At 44.4% G+C, this 17,368-nt stretch overlaps 1 protein-coding gene across 4 annotated transcripts in view; it reads right to left on the reverse strand.

Annotated features, from left to right (window-relative positions):
• Nucleotides 1-3,142: 3,142 nt before the first annotated feature.
• Nucleotides 3,143-17,368, reverse strand: part of LOC308353500 (transducin-like enhancer protein 1) — an 86,675-nt gene continuing 72,449 nt past the window's right edge. For all 4 annotated transcript variants that reach the window (XM_080820380.1, XM_080820379.1, XM_080820381.1 and 1 more), the window contains 6 exons: nt 11,907-12,156; nt 9,727-9,974; nt 6,439-6,586; nt 4,840-4,990; nt 3,866-3,942; nt 3,143-3,719 (listed from right to left, as the gene is read on the reverse strand). In XM_080820380.1, the coding sequence (XP_080676506.1) occupies nt 3,612-3,719; nt 3,866-3,942; nt 4,840-4,990; nt 6,439-6,586; nt 9,727-9,974; nt 11,907-12,156 (982 nt within the window). In that variant the 3' untranslated portion in view covers nt 3,143-3,611. The remainder of the gene's footprint in view (nt 3,720-3,865; nt 3,943-4,839; nt 4,991-6,438; nt 6,587-9,726; nt 9,975-11,906; nt 12,157-17,368) is intronic.

Consider the following 17,368-nt stretch of genomic DNA (forward strand, 5'->3'; position numbering starts at 1 on the left):
AATCCTTACCCCCAAAGCTTCTAAGATGGGAGACTTCCAGTCTTCAGAGAATATGAATATACTAGATTAGCAGTTCTCAAAGTGTGGTCTCTAGACCCGCAGCCCCAAGATCAAATGGGAATTTGGAGAAATACAAGTTCTCAGGTCCCATCCTGATCTACTGCCTCAAAAACTCAGAAATCTGAATCTGTCCCTCATGGTGATTTGAATGCAGACTCAAGTTTGAGAACAACCTTTCTAGAAACATGAACCCAAGTAACAAGTATTTAGCTGTTTAAGTGCCAGGACAAAATATGAAGCTGAAGCTTTGGTTGCCTGGAGATAAATTCCTCAGGGCACAAAATAACCCTTACCCAAGCTTCTTCTTGCTCAGGGAAGCCCGAGACTATAGTGATCTGACAATTTTGTTGCTGAGTGAAGACTGAAGAGAAGATATCGGGGAGAAAAAAAATCCATGGATCTAGAGCAGAGTGGAGGGTTTGAAACATCATCACTCAATTTCAAGCTGATGACAAGAGGCAGTAGTCTCCTGATGGCATGAAGCAGCATGCTGAAGGTAAGAATTTGATCTCTCCGATTTGCTGGAAAACTCATTTGGGAAAGTCACAATCTTAAATGGCACAAATGCTACTTTTAAAATCCCAATTTTAAAATCCCTATATGAATGCTCTATGGCTTTAAAACCAGATGCTATCGACCAGTAATGAAATCTAAAAAAAAAAAAAAAAAAATTAGGTCATCAAAAATCCCATCTCTCAACAGCTATGAAGATATTATTTATGTCAAACACTTCCCTACCACCTGGCAAATAGCACAAACTTTTTAAAAAAAAATGTTAATTATCATATTGATGAAATATTTTGTCCTTATTTTAAGTGCTAGAAACACCTAGTTACCAAAAGGCATTCCAAACCTAATCTCACTAGGATTTCAGTTTTTACCTAGTGAACTTCAATTCCATGGAAGAACTATATGGCAGAAACCCACATTCAAGGTGCAAAGACCACAAGTGACAAAAAAACAAGATTAAATACATCTAGAGACAATGACAATGGGTGAAACTACCTGGCATGGCTCTTGGCATATACAGGCGATCAATGTTTGGTTGAATCTGAATTTACTGAATGTGAATTTGTAATCCATATCAAGGCATGGTGTATACCAACATTTGGCTTACCAGGATTTCAAGAACCCCATGATTCCAGGCCATGATTCCAGGCTCACGTGGGGACAGTAGTGTGACTCCTAATTTCAGTTTAGGAAGAAATCACTCTCCCACTCTTATCTTCCAATTGTGAGACAGTTGCCACTCAGTCCTGCTTCCCATACCTGTTTCTGATCCCCAAGACTCAGAGAAGCAGGCACGACTACTGTCTCATCCCCATTTTATGAGTAGGGAAGCAATTTTCTCGGCAATTCCCCATGATTCCAAACACCCTGAGCAGAGGAGTAGGACTAGCTCTAAAATGCCTCTTCCAGGACCACACTAGCAAACAGAAATGGTTTCATCAGATTCAAGATAACTGATGAACTGTAAGGTCTAGACCTTCAAAAATCTCACTAGAGAAAGAGTATCGGAAGCTTGGGAAACAAGAAAGCACATAAGGAAAGAAATGCACCAACAGAAAATGGAACTACTTCTTTAACCCAGAGTCCTTTCAAATTTTCCCCCCTCTTCTTGATGGACATAACAGCTTCACAGCAAGCAAGAGACCCTACTTCCCAGTCTCCCACGTGACTAAGTCCCAGTCAGTAGAAATAATGACCAGATTCTTAAAGTCACCTGCTGACAAGGACATCCATTTCCTTGGATTTTCTCCACTGCTGGCTGAAAGTGGGGGCAAGGGAAGCCAAAGATGGAAACACAGAGCTACACCGCTGGCCTGGGTCTCTAGGGGAGATACAAACCCCTGTGGTCTCTAAGCCACTTTACTGGTAGGTCTCTGTTCTAGCAACGTAACTTCTCTCCTCCTTGTACAGAAAATAAGGGAGGCAGGCAGGAAAAGAGAGACAACAGAAAAGATAAATACTATATTAATAAGCCATCAGAATCTGTAGTAGAGAAATGTACTTCATTATACAAGGAAGGGATGAGAGAGAAATCAGCCTTAGTAATTAGGGCTTTCACTTAATGAGAAGAGAAAATACTTAACAACTCTCTGCATAAACAAATATTATTTTGGCAAAAAGCAAACAAAATAATGTGAAATGTATAAAAACGAGGAGGTCTGGATAACAAATGAAAAATATTAAGACAAACTGCCAACAACTTGCTGGATCCTAAGAAAACAAGAACATTAAAAATTCCTTAGGTGCTATTTTTAAATAGCCAGGAAGCCTGATTTAAAAATATTAACCATTCTTTTCTAAAATATAACAGTTAATAATAGGTATACGAAGAAATGAGCCATATAGCCTTTTCAGGAGGAAACATGCATGGTCAACTTATTAAAAGCCCAGGGTTATGGGTTTCATCTAATCAAATTAATACAAGCTTGTCCACCAAGAGGAAGACCAGACTAATGAGAGATCGCAATGGCTAGAAGCTGCAGGGAACACCTTAATGAGAAGAATGGGCTGGGCGTGACTGGCTCAGGTCAACTCTTATAATAGATTAAGTAAGTATTAATGAGACAAAACCAGTTGGCATCTCACCTTTCTTTTACAGGTTAATGAATTCCATAGCTTTGTGGACATCATCAATCTTAACACTGAACACAAGTCACCCTCATGTCTTGAGAAGTGACGCTTGCCAAGGGAGACAATAAAGATTTGAAGATGTTGGACTGTCCTGGAGAAGAGAATATTCTGTCTCCCAGTGAAACACCAAGAAAAAGCAGAGCTTTAATTTGTGACCTCCAATCACAGGAGGATCTTTAAAAAAACACGAATCTTGATGAAGTTATTTTAGCTTCCCAAATGAAAGTGTCATCAGTAAACCTTCAAGTACTGACTATTCCTAGTCTTGAGTTCCCACTAACTTAGAGGTGTTGATTAGGTTCCAATGCAGTGCGAGTCCACAACCAAATCTATTTGCAAATTCAGAAGTGCCTGCTTCAACTTCCTCTGCAAATGTGTGGACTCTGCTTACAAAACCCACATGAATGATCCCAAAACAACAAAGAAGGAAAAGGAAAACCACTTATTGGTACTAAAGCCTTTACTGTAATAAACCAAATATATTTACAATTTATACAAATGTTTAACCTTCAACAAAAATACAAAAAAACATTTCACAAGATGCAAAACCAGGAAACAAGTTCATTGGAGACAGCACTGCTCTACGAAGCACAGAACATGAGGGGAACCGCAAGGAACAGGAAGGTAATCTCGGCAGATCACACAGACAGACAGGAACAGGCTCTGCCTACACCCCTTGGCCCCTCTGTCCACTCTGCCTCAGTGCTCCGTTTGGTCTAGGTAGATAGGTGACCTTCAGCTGACAGACTCGTCGCCTCCTCTCTGAAGATTCAAAGTAGTTTTGTGTCAAGGTTTGGAAACAGGTTTTTGTGGTTTTTTTTTTTCTTTTAAAATTACAACTTTTCTATTTCTACAAATTCTCAAAACATTTTGGCCCGATTCAACTATAAACGTCAAACCACATCATGTTTTCAGTAGATGACTTCATAGACTGTAGCCTTCTTGTCCCCTGAGCCAGTGACTATGTACTTATCATCCACAGAGATGTCACAGCTAAGCACGGACGAGGACTCTTTGGACTGGAAGAGAAAACAATGGGTGCAGTTTTAATGGGAACAGAGATGCTCAGGGCCCCTCCTCCTCCCCAAGGTGCCTTCACTTCTGGAGTCCTGGAGAATGCCCCGATCAAATGGTCATTCTGGGCAAGGAGCACTGACTTACTTACCTGGAATATACTAGCTCCGTAGGGGGTCCGCCAAGCATTGAGGAGGTTGTCTTTGCCAGTACTCACAAACCATTTACCTAGAGTTCGCAAACAGGGAGGTAAACAAGATTAAAATCCCTCCTTAGTAACCTGGACTTCATCAAACTCAGAACATTTCTAATCATGAACTATCATGTCTAAGCGCTTGGCTAGGATGGGAGTAGAGAGAGCAGGTTTTAAATCCAGGCTCCACTGTGAACCATCTGTGGTCTTGGATTTTGTCTAAGCAGTGGCAGGGACCATGTCAGCCCCACAAGCCACCGGATACACTTCAGACAGGATCACATCCAGCACACAGTGGGTCCTCAAATAGTGAATCGATAAAGCTGCTGTCCTTGTAGTCCATTTCCTCACAATGAAATGGGACTAGGAAGGATTAAATGACAAATTTAAGAAAAATGCCAGACATGATACATGGCACACAGAATGTGCTCAGTGACTAACGGCTATTCATCCCTCCATCCATCTCGAGGATAAATATTTGATTCCACATGAACCTCTCTCTTCATCTTCACTGCAGAGTAGAACATTGTGGGGCAAGCTGAGTATGCCCTTCTCTGATCCTAGTTCCCTATCCTGCTCAGTCCGTAAGGACTTCCAACATGGCTGCCCCAGGCTTCTAAAAACTTTGCCCCCCTACAGAGTGGTAACTAATTGCCCTCCACCTCTGTCCCAGACTCTGTGCTTAAAAAAAAAAATCTGTGTCAAAATCTTGTATTAGGCAACTGCATCCCCTGCTGACTTTTCTCACATTAGGAAAAGAGGCTGAAACGGACATCACGATGCTCTGAGGGACATATTAAGACAGTAGAATTATTGCATCCAGCTGCTCAGAGAACATTTTTTCCAGATGTGATCTCTACTGTATTTTTTTTTAAGAAGTATTTTCCATTGAGGCCATTGGCGTCCTCCAGTTTCCTTTCAGCTCAACTCACCACAATAAGCAAATTTTAGGGATAGGACACAGCTCTCATGGAGATGCAGCTGGTACTTGTCAGGCTTATTCACGTGAAGAACTTCCACATTGCTACTCTCCATGCCCACGGCCAGCCACTCCCCGGTTGGGCAGTATCCAAGGGAGAAGATCTGTAGGAAGCAGAACAGGCTTGCTGGTGATTTTGCCCAATAAACCGAGAAGTGAAATGGCAACAAGAAACGGGTAAAACAGCAAGAAGAGGGGGATGTAATCTGCAAACTCTGGATTGCAGTACAGTCCACAGAATAAGAGACCCAACACAGACCAGCCAAGTGTTAAACACCTTTATGAAAACAAACAGAAAGCTTGGAATACATACATCACATGTGATGAAATTATTCTTTTAATACTTTTTTAAGTTTACTTATTTAAGTCATCTCTACCCCCAATGTGGGCTCAAACTCATGACTCTGAGATCAAGACCCATATGCTCTACCAACTGAGCCAGCCAGGTGCTCCAATAAATTATTCTTAATAATAATGACATCTGTGTGTATACGTATGTTTTAACATGGTTCCTTGTCTTCTGCAGATACTAACTGAAATGCTTGTGATGAGATGACATATGTCTGGGGTTTACTTTAAAACAATCCAGTGTTTGGGGACAGGAATGATACGGGAGACAGGTCATGGGTTCACAATTGTAAAGCTGGGTGACAGGCAAGTGGGCTTTATTGGACACTTCTCTGTACTTTGATATATGCAATGACAGTCTCTGCATTCGTGTACATTTGAAATTTTCCATAAGAATTTTTTTTTTTTTTAAAAAGGCAGACTGTAAACAGTACCCTAACTCATACTGGGAAAAGGGCTGGAATGAGTAAGACTCTAAGAAACTCCACAAAAGATTAACAGGGACATGAAATTTAGTAATATGCATAGCTGTACACAAGTAATGATCAAAAGAACAATTCCACCCACAGAAGACACTTAAAATGGTACTGTCTTTCCCCGAACAAGTTAGATTCAGACGCTCGCCACTCATCCCCACAACCCACGAAGTTGCCATTTCATATCATTTCAAACCTCCATCAATCTAGTCAGCCACGAGTCCCTTTTCCCAGGGATGAGTAATAAAATGGGCGTCCACAGAGATACCCCTGCATTTTTTTAAGTTCCCCGATGCAAGGGAAATGAATTAACTTTCAGAGCTGTTGTGATTTTTCTCGACTCCTCATGATAACCCTGCCTATTTTTCAAGCTGTCTTTTTATATGTGAATCAAATAATCCTCTCTCACCCCCACATTGGACGGTGGGAATATGTTCCAACAGGGCAAACCACAGGTTCTTCACTGTACGAGTTCCTTCAATGAACTCATACATAAATAAAAGTAACAGGTCTTAACCGATTGGGTTTTAGAAACCACTCTAAGCATTTCAGGGATGTTGTCTGTCTGTCTGTGGGGGTTGTTTTTGTTTGTTTTAAATCGGCATCTCAAAGTCAAGACTGGTGCCTTGTTCTTACTATGGTGGGGTGTGAAGGGAGAGAGAAGGATGCCACCGGCAGACCAGCTCAGAGATTCCCAGGGTGGGGGTGGGGTGGGGGGAGCTCGTCACCTGTGAGGTGAAGTCGTGCTGCTGCAGCTGCCGCCCCTCGCGCAGGTCCCAGGACCTGACCGTGTTGTCCAGGCCGCCCGTCCAGAGCTTGGTGCCGTCATTAGAAATGTCAATACAGCTGGCCCCGTCTGTGTGGCCCTGGAATTGCCTGATAAAACAAACCAGATTGAATAATGATTTCCTGCCAGAGCTCAAGGTAAACACTGTTGTGTTGTTAGTTTTGGACTTGGTGTGTGTGTGTCATCTCTTCAGTGTCTGCTGATGTGCAAGATCACACTAACCTTCCCCTGAGGAGGAAACAGCACCTGCAGATTTTCCTTTTCTTTTTTCGCGGTCCAAGTGCTAAAGATGTGGGATGCCATTTTAGGTCATCACACAGGAGAACTTAAATACGCTCTTATAGCTCTTCTTACAAATCGTCTGGAAGGGAAAATTCCTCCCAGGTCTGGAAAAGTGTTTGAGTGTTAAAGGAAAAAAACAAACAAAAAAAAAGACAAACACACACACACACAGAATCCCGAGTATATTCTGTAAAGAAAGATGTAGGCCTACATCACAACATTAGGAGCTCAGGGTCCAGAAGCACTTACTTTTCCACGAGTGAATCCATAGGGCAATGCCCTATATGGCAACAAAGCATGAGCTCACATATTTACTCAACCTTGCTTTCTGGATTAGAAACAGCCCTGCATTAGGAAATCTGGACTCCCGGAGACAAAGGGTCATGCTGGCCTCCTGACTCAAGGGCCAGCATGAGACAAAGCTAATTGCTGAGGCTGACCCATGGGTACCTCAGCAGGGACCCTGCCTTGAAGTGGAGCACAAGGTTGTTCTCTTCAAGGGAACTCTAGTGCTTTAGTCAAACAACACTACCAAAACCAATCAACCAACAGAGGTTTGCAGAACACAGATGCTCTGCCAGGCCAAAGGCGGGTGGTTTGCTGAGGGAGAGGCCAAGGTGAGCCACCACAGGGTTGGTGATCTGTGCATCCAGACCCAGTTTTGAATACTAAGAGGGAGCCAGCAGGGACGTGACCAGAACAGGTCCAATCACTATAGTGAACCAGAGGGGATGCAAGAGAATGGCTCGGGAATTTCAACACCCGAAGTTTCTAGGTCTGTCCTTCCTCTAAGTTCCCCTCGCTTTATTGTTACCACAGAACTCCAAACTTTTAAATGGAGCTTAGAATTTGAAGAGCGTGGAAGACGAGACAAAAGCAGCACTTGCCATGAATTCTGAGACAAGATGACAACTTCAAAACTTCACTTCAAAAACTGTTCCTCTAAAAGTTATTCTCAATGTCCATCTTAGTCCTCTTCCCCTCACGCACCTGACTGTTCCCACCCCATCCCATGCACGCATACGCCAACTAGCCCCACTTTCCTCCAAGACTCCCCACAAGTCACACAGGACTACTGAAGTCCCAGGCCTGTCTTTTGAAAGTTCTGCTATTCCCTTCCTCAAACTTTTACTCCTTGACTAAAAATGGTTTTCTCAACAGACTTGAGCTGCCTGGTGGGTGCTTCTCCAACCTCCGTCCACAAATCTCGGTGCTACTCTCAGACTCCCCGAAGGGAGGTGCTGACCGTGCTGGGTCTCCGTCGATATTGAGATATTCAGCAGACTCTACAACACCCTCTCACACAGAGCAGCTGTTAGCCACACGTGGCCAACCCAAAGTGAGCAAGAAATTTGTAAAGCACTACCCCATTATATCCAGCAGGTGTTTACTCCCGGGGGCTGAAAGAGAGCAGGAATTCAGAGCGCAGACATGAGAACAGCATGCCTGCGCCGCATCTTGTCTCCCCCGCACCTGACTGTGTGAGCCAGGCAGGCAGACTTAACCTTTCTCTGCCTCAGGTTCCTTACCTATAAAATTGGGATAATAGCAGTACAGATGTTATAAGGATTAAATGGATTAATATTTGAAAAGCCCTTAGAATAAAAATTTTGAAAGTGTTATTTATTGAGTACTTTTTTTGTTTTTTAAAGAAGAAAGGAAAGAAAAAACAAACAAACAGCAAACACTGGCTAGGCTAAAAGTTTGAAGGGACTGTCTGCTCTATCTACTTGTGTCCATTCTGTTCATTCTGAGCTGCCCAGAGCATGACAAGAGAAAACAACAACCACAGCATCAGCCACATGCAGGGACAGAGCCTGACTTGGTGACACTGACTGGATTCCTATGGAGAAGGTCTGGAGGAAGACTAAGCTGCTAAGACTTCGAAAATCCATCCCTTCGCTCTGGCACAGGGACCCAAAGCATCAAAGGAGCCCTGCTAAATCATCCACAGCCTACCACCACACCATAAACAAAGAGCATTTCCGAGCAAAGAAAATAGGGAACGAAAAGGTAGAACACAAGCCAGGTTTGCCTGGGATGTTTAACTAGTGCTTCTCTTTGTAAAGACTTTTCTATAACATCTCTGGTGTGGACTCTGACTTCAACAGAGGGAAGGAGCTGGTCAGAGCCAAGGAGAGACACAGAGGTGGCAGGACTGTGGCTGTCACCACAGTTAAGAGGACAGACTAGAGGAAGGCAGGCTCATTCCTGAGTGGAATGACACCTGGACAGCACTGATTTAGTAACTGAGAAACATGTACACTTTAAAACCATTTTGTGGGTGAAGTTCACAGAATCTCCCTCTTAAAAAAAAAAAAAAATCATTTATTTGACAGAAAGCGTGCACTCACAAGCAGGGGGAGCAGCAGGTAGAGGGAGAGGGAGCAGCAGAGTTCCCACTGAGCAGGGAGCCAGACTCTAGGCCCGATCACAGGACCCTGAGATCATGACCTGAGCTGAAGGCATCTTGAGCCACCAAGGCACTTTGGAATCTCCTCTTCTAATGTCCCTTTGTTGATTTTCTGTTATCCTTTATCACTCTGCTCCTGTTTCCCCAACAAGGTTCTAGCCAAAGCCAAAAGCACCTAATATCAAGGACCCTCCATACCACCGTGTAATCCATGGTATGTATGCTGCCCCTTGGCAAAAGTCAGGAATATTTTTTTAATAAGTCCAGCATCTATAAGTGGCTAGAGAATGGGGATGTTAGAGAGGTAATACAAAGTGTGGAGGATACCGAGCATGGCAGCAAGGCTGTAAGCCCCCCAGAGGGCAGTGTCAGTTCTGTCTTGACACTCCCAATACCTAGAGCTCTAAGCCCAGCACACAGGAGGCTCTTCACATGGGCTGAGAGCCTGCGTGAAACCCAAGAAAGAAGCAGGAGGCCTTCAGGCCCAGGTACCCAAGGAGGGAACCCCCACCATAGAAAACCAGAGATGCGCACCTCACCAGCGTCTGGTTGTGCAGGTCCCAGACGGCGATGTTACCATCACTGCAGCACGAGAAGCAGACCTTGGAGTCGGGGCTAATGGCCAGGGCGTAGCACGCAGGAGCCGAGGACGTCAGCTCTGCCTTGATGCGCGGGGTCGGAGCCGCCAGGTCCCAGATGGACAGAGTACTGGCCTCCCCTCCCACGATGAGGGTGCAACCATCAGGGAGCAATTTGCAGGAACGGATGTAGTTATCCCTGTTCTGTGAAATAAACATAGCTCCATTGCTATGATGCATGATCAAGCAGTAACAATACCATGCTCTCTAGCTGCTATCTTGGTTTTTGACTTGAAAAAGTGGTATTTCACAGACACCAGCAGGGCAAGAGTTCTGCAGCAAAGACTGGGATCCAGTTGTAACTTTCCCCTTTGAAACAGTCAACAAAACGAACTCCATGGCTCGCTCATGGGCAAACACTTAGATGGAACTTTTCCTGACATCCAGTTTCCTGCTGAGTAGAAAGAATCGAAATGATCAGCAGATGCGAGGTATGTGCGCACACACTTCTCCGTGAAGAAACCACTTTTCAAAACTAGTCTATAAATCTCTGACCTCATCACCCTCCCCTATTTACTATTTGGAAAATGCAGACCTGCTGCCTACGTTCTGGTTTTCATTACTTTTGAATCTCTACCTAAGGCTTGTGCTGACTCTTCATTAGTCACGGGGATCCTTCTTAGGACTGTAACGGAGCTGCTTCCTCAAGGGGTAACACGGCTGCTGCCGTATTCAAGCCTCTCAGCCCAAAGAAATTGATAAAAGAGGGCATCTCTCTATCAAAACCACCACATATTTTAAAAGGAAGGTGGGAGGGGCATGTTCAGTTAAGTGTCTGACTCTTGATTTCGGCTCAGGTCACCATCTCAGGGTTGTGGGATCATGCCCTGCGTCGGGTCCTGTTGCTGCGCATGGAACCTGCTAAAGATTCGTTCCCTTTCCCTCTGTCCACCCCCACCTCTTAAAAAGAAAGAAAGAAAAATAAAGGTGGGACCTAAAATGACCCTCCCCTCCCTGAAAGAAATAATTGCTATCCTTCAGCCCAAATAGAACTGAAGTTTTCTCTGTGCTTTGACCATGGCCTAGGCTATTATTCAAAGATGAGAAAAAACTTTAAGCACATAAATTTCAACAAACGTGACAAGGGTCACAAAATTTTTTTTTTTTAAATACTCTTACTATTATAGAATGTCACCCTATGTTGAAACATGTTGAAATTTCATTAATGGAGATCTTTTAAAGTTATTTGACTAAAAAGCAAATCAATAACTACTAGAGAAAAAAAGCTGTTGCATCTCAAAAAACACTGCTGTTCTTTTTGAAACCTCTGGCTCCGGAAATCTCGGCAGTGGCTGGGCAGTCGGTGGGTAAACCGCACCCGCCGCCACAGCAGAGTGTGGGCAGGCCCCGTATCGGGGGTGGGGTGGCCCTGATTCTGCTTAAGGCCAGTGGTACATGGGCTGTAAAATCTGGGCTCACAGTTTACAGAGATCGGAACATGTCCCAACATGTTCTGTGATCCTGAAAAATGCAAAGCAGTATTCTCCTACCCTGGGAGCAGGCTGATGTAGAGTGCTCCGGGAAAGCATTCTCATCATTCCCGTTTTGCTGGCGGCCGCCCCATTTTCTGGCACTGTGATCTGTTAACCTTTCCTGAAGTTAAGGTAATAAAACCCAGCCAGCCCTCCCAGGTCTCCCTGAAAACACAGACCCTGTTCAGAATACTTTTTTATGCCATGTTATCAAATGTTTACTATTCAATATTTATCCGAAGGCTGCAGGGAAATTAAAAGTTGAGTGGATTGCAGGGCTCAGAGTCCAGGCCTCGCTGTGCTTGCATGCATTAAATGGGAAACCCCCTTTTGAATACACACTCAAACAAGGACAGCTTCTGTAAACTACTGTAAAATATTTTTTAAAAGAAGTCCTCCAACTCTGGGATTTAACCACCCAAAGAGCAACAAACGAAGCCTTCACATTTCAGAGAGAGGGATGGGGATGCTACACAGCTAACGCAGGAAACAGAAAGGGCTTCCATTTCCTCATAATGGGAATAAAACCCAGGCCCAAACAGCCATTTCCTTATTGAGTCTCCAGGGAGACATTACCCTCGTGCGCCAGTTCCTGTTCGCTCACCAGACAGTCGAGCTGAGAGACGGGGCTCTTGTTGCCGGGGTGGCTGATGTCCCAGACCTTGACGCAGCCCTTGCCGCCCGTGTACACGTGTCTCGTGGGGTTGCTGATGGTCACCGCGCACACCACCTCCCCGTGGTTCAGGGTGTTGATCTGGCGCGCGTGCCGGGGGATTCCGGGTCCGATGAGGGCGTCGGGGGGGAAAGGGACAGGCTGCATCTGGCCGTCTGCGGTGACGTGGAAGGAGTACGCACTTTTGGAAAGGAGACGGTTGGAGAGAAAGACGGGAGAGGAGACAGAGAAAACATTTATCATAAAGCAGTTGGCCATTAGCTCAGCAGCATCTATGAGGAGGACAAAGAAGGGAACAATTTTCCTGAGGATTTTCTTGGAATCAATAGAAGCTAAAGTATTTACCAAAGGAGCAAATTTAAAATACATAACAGAAGTCTAGAGTGTACCAAAAGACAGGTACATTGGACTTTATTTTTTAAATATTTAATTATTTTTCAATTGTACCTAACCATTCCATAAGGCATTCCTTCCAATCACATATAAAATGCTAACTGTGCTTCCAAATTAACATAAAACACCTCCCTCAATGTACCTTGTAAAATTGTATGATTTCCTAGCATAATTTTAAATGATTATTTTTTATGCTTCAGACAAAGCCCTTAAGAACTCCTAGTAATTTCACATAGTAAACAGTATATTTCAACACTGACAAACAAAAGCAGTTTTCTAAATGCACCAGTTTCAGGCTTGAATTTATTCTCTTTGGCATAATCAAGAGAAAATAATAAAAGATTCTCCTACATCAAATAGGTTGGTGATAGATTTCAACTTTTCTCCTTGACAATCTCCCTGTCTCCCTTGGCTACGAAACCACTTTATCTGAGGCAGCAAAGCAACTCTTTGCTTCTCTCCCCAGCTTTACCACATTCTCACCACTGAGATGTACACGGCTCAACATACATGTGCTGCGGGGCGGCATTAAGCTCATAACTTCCCAGAAAGTGGCTCTGGGGGATGTAGAAGCTCTCTGTACTTTTGGCTCAATTTTGCTAGGAACCCAGAACTGCTCTAAAAAGTAAAGTTTATTAATTAAAAGAAAAAGAATTTTAAGGGGGGTGCATTGGGGTTCCTGCCTGCCCTCTCTTCTTACTTCTTCCTACTGCTGTTAACTGTGAGCAAGGTAATGAGAGCTCCACCAGCCCTTGGGGGCCACAGCTGACTCTGAAGTTGGAAATCAATTGCTGAAGGAAGTAGAACCCAAAGATAGGATGCAGAGGCCCTGGTGACACTATGGGGCTGTGATACCTGCCCTGGGCTGCTGACAGCCGGTATCTTTTACAGGAGAGAGAAATAAACTTTTAATGTTATTTTAAGATCTTGTTCTCCTCCCCTGTTCAATACGAACAAACCTAATCCTAGGACATTCTTGTTTCTACCCTGAAATCTTAAAGCATATTTTCTGCTTTATAATCTAATGATTTAAACTCCAAGCACTAATATATCACACACATTATAAAACATGCACAAAGAAAAGATACTTTAGAGGGTGAAAGATATAGAAGTGCTAATATCCACCCCCAACATCCAAACAGATGGAATTATGCTTTCGTTTTATTCTTCTCTGAAGCATCACTAGGCATTCTAGTAGTTCAACATGAAGCCTTTTCTATAGGTCTGCTTACATAACAAATGAACCATGTAGAGTTTCCTCCTTCCTGTGACCCTCTGGGCCCTTTCTGGAACTTGTCATTGGCACCTTGCAGTCCCTTTACAGATCTGAAGACTACGGGTATTAACACAGAACTCCAATTTTCATTTTAATGCTAACTCAAATTTTGTAAAATAACTTAGCATGCACAAAATTGAAAACTGACACAGGATATCAGGTTTCCAACTTGCTTGCACATAAAACCTGTGTACTTCTCTAAGCTTGGGAAGAAAATATATGCTATTACTTTTGCTCTACGAAAGGAAATATCAAATAAAATAAAGGCTTGAGAAAGAACTTCCCCTTCCCCCAACCAAAAGACACGATCTTAAATATATGTTATTTCCTGACAAACTGGTTCCAGCAACTAATATTATGTGGTTAGCTGGACCAAATCCTTAACATTACTCTTAATTTGATAACTGAGCACATAATGGGAACCCTATAGAATGTCCTAGAAAATAAATATGCATATAGAACAACTATAGCTCAAAGCCCTTACAAGAAAACAAGCCACTAAGCCCCCTATTTTTTATGCAACAGTACCCTTTGGTGTCCTTAGTAACATCTCAAGTCCACATGATATTTTAATACATGTGCATTGGAGTTAATAGAACTTATGCCATTTATTATGGGATATTCGGAGCTGGAATCAAATAGCATTGTATGGCCCTTGAAGATGGGACCACCATAAGAACTGGAGTTTAACTCTATTCATGTTCTAGAAGAATTCTTCAAGGTCTAGTAGCAATTATGTGACCCCCTAAGCTGGGTCTGAAAATGACAAAGAACTAGGTAAAGCTGGAGAAATGACCAGAGCGTTTTCATGAAAACAATCAAATGCAATGTATTTGGTTAGAACAGTGCTTGACGTGGGGAGAGAACTTGCCTCTTAAAAGCTTTCGGTGTGAGAATAATGGCACATGTGAAGGTCCATTTCTCCATCGGCCATAAATCAAGGTGGGTGCCTCCAGGTAGGCAAACTCCCTGTCAGGCACCCTTTTAGCAATTCTGGAATTTTAGGGGAAGAAAATTTTACCTTGCATCACTTGGAACCCCTCTTGTTATGGAGTTCAGTGTTCCAGATTAAAACAGATGCACAAAGTGTAGACAGAGAGCTGTACACCCATTTTTGGAAGACACCCGTCTCTCTCCCAGGTGTCTTCTTAAAACACACAGGAGGTCTGTGATCATCATACCGAGGCAATTTAAAATTGATTCACAGAGCAGTGAACTGCTGCCAGAAGCTGGGAACATTTCTGGGTCCCCGGGGAAATGCACATGGATGTTAATACATCAGTCACAGGGGGCCTCACAGGAAGCTGGTGCCGCCTGCGGTGCTGGAGAGCCTAATCAAATGAACAAACCAGAACGACACAAAGGGCTGACGGGTCTCAAAGAGGGATCAACTGGAAGGAAAAACCAAGGGAGCCGACGAGAGTCTGGAATTAGTTATTCACCTACAGGAAGTACAAGCATATCATTGAGCAAAGTCCCCACTGATGGCATATCATGACAACGTTACAGACATCCCAGAAGGAAACGGGAGATCCTCTACTTATTGAAGAGCTAGGAAAAGTAAAATCAACCAGGAAGGGGAATTTATAAACACGGAGTGAGGATTTATAAATATCTCCCAAGCCTAAATTCAGAAAGCGGCCGGCCACTGAAGAATGCATATGGAATGACTGGATTTATAGAATTTCAAACATGGGCAGAATTCATCTGTAATGTTAAGCCAGAGGGGGGGTGGTTCCCGTCAGCTACTGGAGAGGACACAAGAGGGGCTTCTACAGTGAAAAGTCACTTAGCTATACACACGATTCACACACTTTTCCGTATGTCTATCTCAATTTTAAAAGCTGAAATTTGTTTGTTCAAGAAAAAGTCGAGAGGGCTCCTGATTGATGATTAAGTAGACGAGGTCCACGGCCAGGTCAGAGCCCAGACTCAGGTGTTAAATGTACGGGAGATGCCCGGCTCACTGGCCTAACTATGGCCATCCTTCCTGGCCTGACTACCTGCAGCCGATTAGCATGTCCATTCCTGATCCACAAGATAGACATATAACCAAGTATGAGGGATGCAGGAGTTGCTCTAAGGGTGAAAAGAGCTGCAAAACCATTAAACACTGAACACCATGCTCCACACCTACAGGGCCTTCAGAGAATGGGAGCATCGGTATCAAACACCCATGACTTAAAAAGAGGAAAGTGAGGGTATGCTGAATCAAGGGCTCTCTTATCAACCAGTGGACGAGTGTGGGGACCAGGAATGCAGAAAGGGAGGAAGATGCTGGGGTGTGCATCAGGAAAGCATGTGGCAAAGACAAGGCAAAGGAAATCCATAGATCCTGAAGGGCGAGAGTAGCCCTTGGCAAAGAGATAGCCCTTGGCAAAGAGGAGAAGAGGACATGTAGCTAGGACCGTGGCAAACTGTGAGGCAGAAAGGGTGAGTTCCTGGCACCCTCATTAGGGGCGACACTGCTGGGGCCACCCACCTGCACCCAAGAAAGCCTCGGAGAACTCAGCCCCTGACCCAACCCAGCTTTCTGCACAAGCGCCCGCTGATCAGGATCAAATTCCGAAATCTGGTTGGAGAACTGAAAAGAATAAAGCCCTCTGGACAGCGCAGATGTAAAAACTAAATGAAATCAAACTCTTTTGGAGCTGAGGACACTTTCTTTATTGGGTACACAGCGGAGGTGAAGAAACTCAAAGGAAGGAGTCCCCCCCCGGGAAGCCCCTTGGGGACAGCGGCAAGCTAGAAAACAAGACTACGCTTTGGAGAAGCAGGTTGTTTTTCTTCCTAGCAGACTGGTGCTAATAAAACTATGCTGTGCTCTGCAGCCAACAGAAAACAGGTGTTTACAGAGTCGTCGGTTTGCTGGAAATAGACAGGAACAGCAGCGGTGGGATCCAGTAAATGGTGATGAAGAACCATGGCCCCGGAGATCATGGCTGCAGCCAAGACCCCGCCGCCTGTGGACTTGGCACTCTCGATGGGGAAGCTCGTGCTGTCTTAACAAGTATCAAAAAACCAATCATGTCAGAAACCCTCACGTGCTCTTCGGGGCTCGCCAAGCCCTTCACGATATGGCTAGGCCTCAGTTCATGTGACTGTCCTGTATCCGAAACTCCCTGCCACATGGGATGACGGGCCAGTCCCCTAAAATACCACACGCTGTCACGTCTCCCAAGTTGTGCACAAACTGTTCCCTCTGGCCTGGAATAGCACCGCCTCCCTCCTAAGTGCTTGTCACTTGTTCTCCTCCTCAGTCTGCCACAACCTCCCCAGGAGGGACGATTCTTTTCCAGGGTGCTGGCTCTTCCTGTAAGTCTCGGCTACGGCACGTATCACGCTGTGGACGGCTGCACATGTTTACACTTCTCATTCGGTGTCTTGCCACAGCAGAGTTTTCAGAGAAAGGTGGGCTGACTTTGCCAGGCGGCTGGCACTCAGTACCTGAATCTCAACACCACAAGTCATCATTGTACCCTACTCGCTTAGAAATGGAGGCACAGAAGGTCGCTCTGGCAAGGAAAGTAAGCTACAACCACCTGGGTTGTGCCAGCCAACTTTCCCCAAGAAATTTCCAGTTGTCCTACCAAATGTCACAGAGAGACAGTACCAACATTCCCGAGGGGAGAAACTGGTCCCTAGAGAGCCTATTTGGACCAAAACAAAAGGCAGTGAAAGCAACCACAGTGATGGAGTGAAATCCATGGCCCTTCCCCAAGTC

Source organism: Martes martes (genome assembly GCF_963455335.1).
Source record: "Martes martes genome assembly, chromosome: 12".
NCBI classification, from domain to species: domain Eukaryota; kingdom Metazoa; phylum Chordata; class Mammalia; order Carnivora; family Mustelidae; genus Martes; species Martes martes.